The following is a 6,000-nucleotide window of genomic DNA, read 5'->3' as shown; positions in this document are numbered from 1 at the left end:
ATCCTTCATTTTATTTTTTTAAGCCATTCAGATGTGGACTTGCTCGTGTGTATTGGATCACTGTCCTGCTGCAGAACCCACATGCACTACAGCTTGAGGTCACAAACTGATGGCTGGACAGTCTCCTTCAAGGTTTATTACTAGAGAGCAGAATTCATGGTTCCATCAATCACATGTAGTCGTCCAGGTCCAGAAGCAGCAAGCAGCCTCAGACCATCACACTACCACTACCATGTTTGACTGTTGGCATGATGACTTTTTCTGAAATGCTGTGTTACTTTTACGCCAGATGTAACAGGATGCAGACCTCCCAAAAAGATCAACTTTTATTTAGTCAGTCCATGGAATATTTTCCCAAAAGTCTCGGGGATCATCAAGATGTTTTTTGGCAAAAGTGAAACCAGCCTTTATGTTATTTTTGGTTAGGAGTGGTTTTCGCCTTGATGCTCTGCCATGCATGCCATTTTTGCCCAGTCTCTTTCTTACGGTTGAGTCATGAACACTGTCCTTAAATGATGCGAGTGAGGCCTGCAGTTCTTTAGATGGTTTTCTGGGTTCTTTTGTGACCTCTTGGATGAGTCGTCTCTGCGCTCCTGGGGTAATTTTTGTAGGCTTGCCACTCCTGGAAAGGTTCACCACTGTTCCATGTTTTCTCCATTTGTGGATAATGGCTCTCACCGTGGTTCGCAGGAGTCCCAAAGCTTAAGAAATGGCTTTGTAACCTTTTCCAGACTGACAGATGTCAGTTACTTTGTTTCTCATCTGTTCAGGAATTTCTTTAGATTGTAGCATGATGTCTTTCTTTTTGGTATCTTTTGGCCTACTTCACGGTCTTACAGGTTCTACTTAAGTGATCTTTTGTTTCAACAGGTCTGGTAGTAATCAGGCCAAGGTGTGGCTAGTGTAACTGAACCCAGCTTTCTCAAAAATGTGATTAACCACAGTTAGTTCATGATTTAACAAGGGGCGGCCACGGTGGTGCAGTCGTTAGCATTGCTGCCTCACAGCAAGAGGTTCTCCGGTTCGATCCCCGGCTGGGGTGCCTTCTGTGCGGAGTCTGCATGTCCTCCCTGTGGTCGCGTGGGTTTCCTCCGGGTGCTCCGGTTTCCTCCCACATCCCAAAGACATGCTGCAGGTGGATTGGACACTCTAAATTGGCCCTAGGTGTGCGTGTGAGTGTGCCTTCTGTGGAAGGTTGGGCGCCGGGCTGGCAACTCGACACTGTAAAACTCCACTGTCATTCAATGTGCGGACAAGGTGATCCGCTGTGGCGACCCCTGACCGGGAAAAGCCGAAAGAAGAAGAAGAAGAAGAAGAAGTTCATGATTTAACAAGGGGGGCAATTACTTTTTCATATAGGGTCATGTAGGTTTGGATATTTTTTTTCCTTAATAAATAAACTCACTTAAAAACTGTATTTTGTGTTTACTTGGGTTATCTTTGTCTAATATTTAAATCTGTTTGATGATCTGAAACGAGTGTGTGACAAACATGCAAAAAAATAAGAAATCAGGAAGGGGGCAAATACTTTTTCATTGCACTGTATATGGATCTACTTTCAACTTCACAAGCTCAAAGATTCGAACTGCAAATGGTTGACACAACAAGTTCGAAGTTCTGTAATTGTAATAAAATAAAAATAAATAAAAATTTCCTTAAAGGGTCCATAAAGGGTAATTTGCATATATCCCATGGGCCTCTATTACAGGAGGTTTAAGGTAACACTCAATGAAAACTCTACCTTGGCTAAGTTTTTCTTGTAGTTTTTACTAATTGGATTATCTGTGACCTTTTTACTCTTTGGTTTGTAAGATCCAGAAAATGGGATATACTTTTCTAAATCACAACAAGCTATCACACCCTTTATAATGGTTCTATCCTTTATTGCTTTTGATTACTAAAACACACTAAAAACTATTAAGACAAGGGTGACAACGTATTATCTAAAATAATAAGTGTGGAAATTCAGTATGCAGCTCCTGAGGAAGAACATAAAAAATAAATAACTTACACCTCGATGCAATGCTGTACATCCCAGACTGTCTGCTGCATCAATTGCGGCTTCTTTTTCAAGCAGCACTGTAACAGCATCAATGTGTCCATGAGCAACAGCAAGCATTAGTGGCGTCCTATGAGAAATAAAACAGTAGCAATTAGTTTAAATGTGTTACACATAAGCGTTTGCTTTGCATGCATCTAACTTTCTGTCTAGTTAGCCTTACAAGGACCAAAAACACCAAAAATCTCACAGCTATCTTTTTTCCAATCCATATTTAATTTCAGTTTTCTTTTATATACAACTTTCCTTTACTTGCACTATACTGGGAAAGCAGTCCATTACACAAAGAGTATGCATGTGCATTAACAATGACCCAGCTTCACCTTCCAGCACAGCAGAGAAACATAAAGAAATACATCTGTCTGACAGAAGACCTGCAATTCCTCCTCAGGGAATATGGTGTTCACTGCCTCAAGATTACCCCCTGGTGGAGGACACAAGTTAATATTGGCTGGAAACAAGTACAGTGAAAGGGCCAACTACAGAGATTCATTATCAGTAGATGATTGTGCATAGTACTGAACACAGATAAAAAAGCTAACTCCATTACAGGTTGATCTCTCTGGTTGTCAACACTCAGTGCTCCCCTATATCTGCCTTCCAAGAAGAACTGCCAAAAAGTAAACAAGTGTCGCCTTGAAAGGGAGGACCTTCCCAAATTAAGGGGTTATATTTGGGTACAGAAGCCAGCAGGACAGAACTCTGAGAGGAGGGGTAGAATCTTTGAGTACTGTTACCTGACTGTCTTAAGCATGGTATATAGCTCCAGATGGAAGCAAAGTCCCATACATTACAACAAAAACTGCTGCTGCAGTAGACCAGTTGGCTGCTGGCCTATTATACAAGCACTACCTGCAAACTTGCTATTTCAATTACGAATGCATGTAAGGCTGACAAGACAAATTCTGATTAAGGTCCATGTTTCAAGGGAAGGAGCACAAATCAACTGATTCAAGAATGACAGCTTTACAATTCAAATGTTAAAACTACATGTAACGAATATGTGCAACTGAGAAAACCTACACATGACTCGACATAGAAAACTACAAACAATAATAAATACAGTATTTAGGAACAAAAGAGATCAAGTCAATAAAGCTTTTTCAAGCAGGTATAATTAGGAGTTATGTACTTACCATAATTTGTTATGTGTGTTGTCCTTCTTCATTCTTCCTCACTGATGGGTCTTGGATCCGATCCTCGCATCCAGCTCGGCAGCATCTTCCAGACTTCAGATCTTAATCTCCAGCTCCTCCCTCTTCCCATAATGCACCACACTACTTCTAACTCCTCAGTTTGCTGCCTATGCCTACTGATTTATAAAGACAGGACTGAAAAGAGGATATGGAACTCGACTTCCCCCTAATGTGCAATATCCTTCTAGAAAATATATGGCTGGGGGAAAGTTGGGAGGGAAGGTGAGGAATAATGAAGAAGGACAACAGTTATACCAAGTTATAAGTACATAACTCTTAAATATGATGTTGTCCTCTTCATGCTTTCTCAGTGATGGGTAGAGTCCCCAGCCATATATAATTCTTGGGAGGGCCTCAAAGAAGGATGTCCCATAGCACTGTCAAACCAAGAAAGCTCTACCCCTGGAGACAATGTACACTTGCAAAGGACATGAGTCATAGAGCAAGCAAATGCAGCACAGATATCAATTGAAGAATTTTGTGGAGAAGATCAGATGAGATAATTGTAGCTCTAGGAAGGTCGGACAATTCTAGGCTGTTCCTAGTATAAACCAGCTAAAACCAGTCAGTAACTAATTAGATGAGAGAAAGAACTTGCCGCATGTGCTGTTCAACAGAAAAAAACGAGAAGTCACAGTGAAGTTGCCCCAATGACTGAAAACTGATTCAGATGGTTTGGATGAAAAACCATATGTGAGGAACCAAGTGGACTCGCGAAAACTGTATGCCAGAGTGATGGATATGTGATGTAAGGAGAAGGACTCACAATATTGCCCACTCCTAGACACTCATGGCCTCTCCATACAGTGGGTAAGAAGGGATTCTTCTGATCAGAAGGTATGCCAAACTACTGACCTATTATCACTATGCATCGTAATAACCCCTGGGGGAGACTGCCCTGAAAGGTAAGTGACATTAGAAAAGGGAAGGGAGAGGGAGTGTAAAATGTAACTAGGATTCTGGGAAAGAGCACAACACCTAGTCTCACTTTTCCATGTAATGCCCTCACACCACCTGTGGAAGGTGTATTTGATCACAGTGGCTAAGCAGAAGGAAGAGAATGACTAGACTAGAAGAGGTGTAATCTGACAGGGACACCAGTGGACATGACATTTGCGAAACTGACTGAAGTGTATAGCAACAGGCTGAGAATTAAAGGAATGAAGCACTGTCCTCCCAAAACACCATAAAGAGAAAGTGTATAGGAACCCTTGCTTAGGGGACTAGGAATATGGCAGTTGATATGAGGCTAAGAGTATGTAAGGTTAAAATTTCCAGGGAAGACGTACGGGACAGCGATTCCCTTATCGGATTGCTTAATGATAAACAGTGATGAAGAGGCAAGACAATGTCTTGCCCATGGTATGCAAAGGTAGCTAACTCCTTAGGAATTGTATACTGGGAGTAAACACGATTTGCCAGCTTTATTGTGATGCGCAGGAGTGGATTTGAAAGAACAATAGGGAATCACTGGCTTGTAGAAAATGCTGTCTGGTTAAGGCAAGGGAAGCATCAGCACCAAAATATGGAACAGCAGGGATCCTTTGAGCTCAGGTGAACTGCCACTAGTATCATGTATTAGGTGAACACCCTGGGGGCCGGGATGAGTTTAAAAGGAGAACCTTCTGAATTGGTAGGGACTGATATCATTTTCTTGGCACATAGGCTGATAGGCCTGCTGAAAACATTCATGAATGGAAACTGACAGGTTTAATCCCAGAAGAATGCCTAGTACCAATCCTTAGATGTAACAATAGCACAGCAACAGAAACTCAATGCTGCCCCAAGGAGTTAAGGTCACTGGGATAAGAAGGGGAATGCAATAGCAGGTTGGGAGATCCAATGACAAACAATAAATTTGTTAGGAAAACATTAGGAATCTGCCACAGAAGGAACTTATGAAGTGTTATGTACTGTAGAAGTAAGCAGTTGGAAAGCAACTGAGCGACGGGTATGCTTGCTAGGACTTGAGCAGCCCCAAACAATAGTCCTGAGTGTGGGAAGGGGAAAGGGACAATGAGGTTTTGGAAAACATTTCTAATTTCAGGAGGAAACCACTGGAAGAGAAGAATCCTGCAGAGTACATTTTTTTTTAATACATTAGTATTAGGCAGGGAGAATCAAATCTAGCATCTTGACCTTACCCTACAGCACCTGGTATTCCCAGGCGGTCTCCCATCCAGTACTAACAAAGTCCGACCGTGCGAGGCTTCCCAAACCAAATGAGATTGCGTGCATCCAGGATGGTATGGCCATAGGCTCTATAAGGTAAACATTTCAAACTATATGCTAACCACCCACTTATAAAGTGTGAGAGAGCCCCCTATATTACAGGCATCCTCTTGGAACCAAACCAGGCAAAACAGCCCCAAGGTCCACACCATAAGTTCAGAGGATCATGGAAGTTCAATAGAGTGATGACAAGAGCTTTCAAGGGTTAGCCAAGCATATCAAAAAAAGGGAAACCTCTCACAAGCCCTGATATTCTTGAAAGGAGCAAGAAGGGGCGAGAGGATGTGATACACACGAGCAGAGGTCTGGGAAACAGCAACTGGCAGATGGCCTGCCTGACTCGAGAGAAAGGTGTCAAACCAAGTGTGAATTTCCTGAGATGCAAGCAAAAATGGATAAGGCTGAGATTGGAGGTCAGGCCCTCAACACTGTCCTCATAGCTTTCAGAACAGACTCTTATCAAGCCACTCCTGCGTTCTGTAAAAGGAAGATGGGAGGAGGGGAAAAGGGCAA

The 6,000-nt window shown here is 42.3% G+C and overlaps 1 protein-coding gene across 3 annotated transcripts in view; it reads right to left on the bottom strand.

Annotated features, from left to right (window-relative positions):
• Window positions 1-6,000, bottom strand: part of ANKRD44 (ankyrin repeat domain 44) — a 1,254,083-nt gene that overhangs the window by 212,592 nt on the left and 1,035,491 nt on the right. For all 3 annotated transcript variants that reach the window (XM_044060611.1, XM_044060613.1, XM_044060612.1), the window contains one exon: window positions 2,012-2,129. In XM_044060611.1, the coding sequence (XP_043916546.1) occupies window positions 2,012-2,129 (118 nt within the window). The remainder of the gene's footprint in view (window positions 1-2,011; window positions 2,130-6,000) is intronic.

Source organism: Protopterus annectens, chromosome 2.part0, assembly GCF_019279795.1.
Source record: "Protopterus annectens isolate FY-2018-M chromosome 2.part0, PAN1.0, whole genome shotgun sequence".
Taxonomy (NCBI): Eukaryota; Metazoa; Chordata; order Ceratodontiformes; family Protopteridae; genus Protopterus; species Protopterus annectens.
The sequence above is the reverse complement of the archived record's forward strand: the minus strand, read 5'-3'. Positions and strand labels throughout refer to the sequence as shown.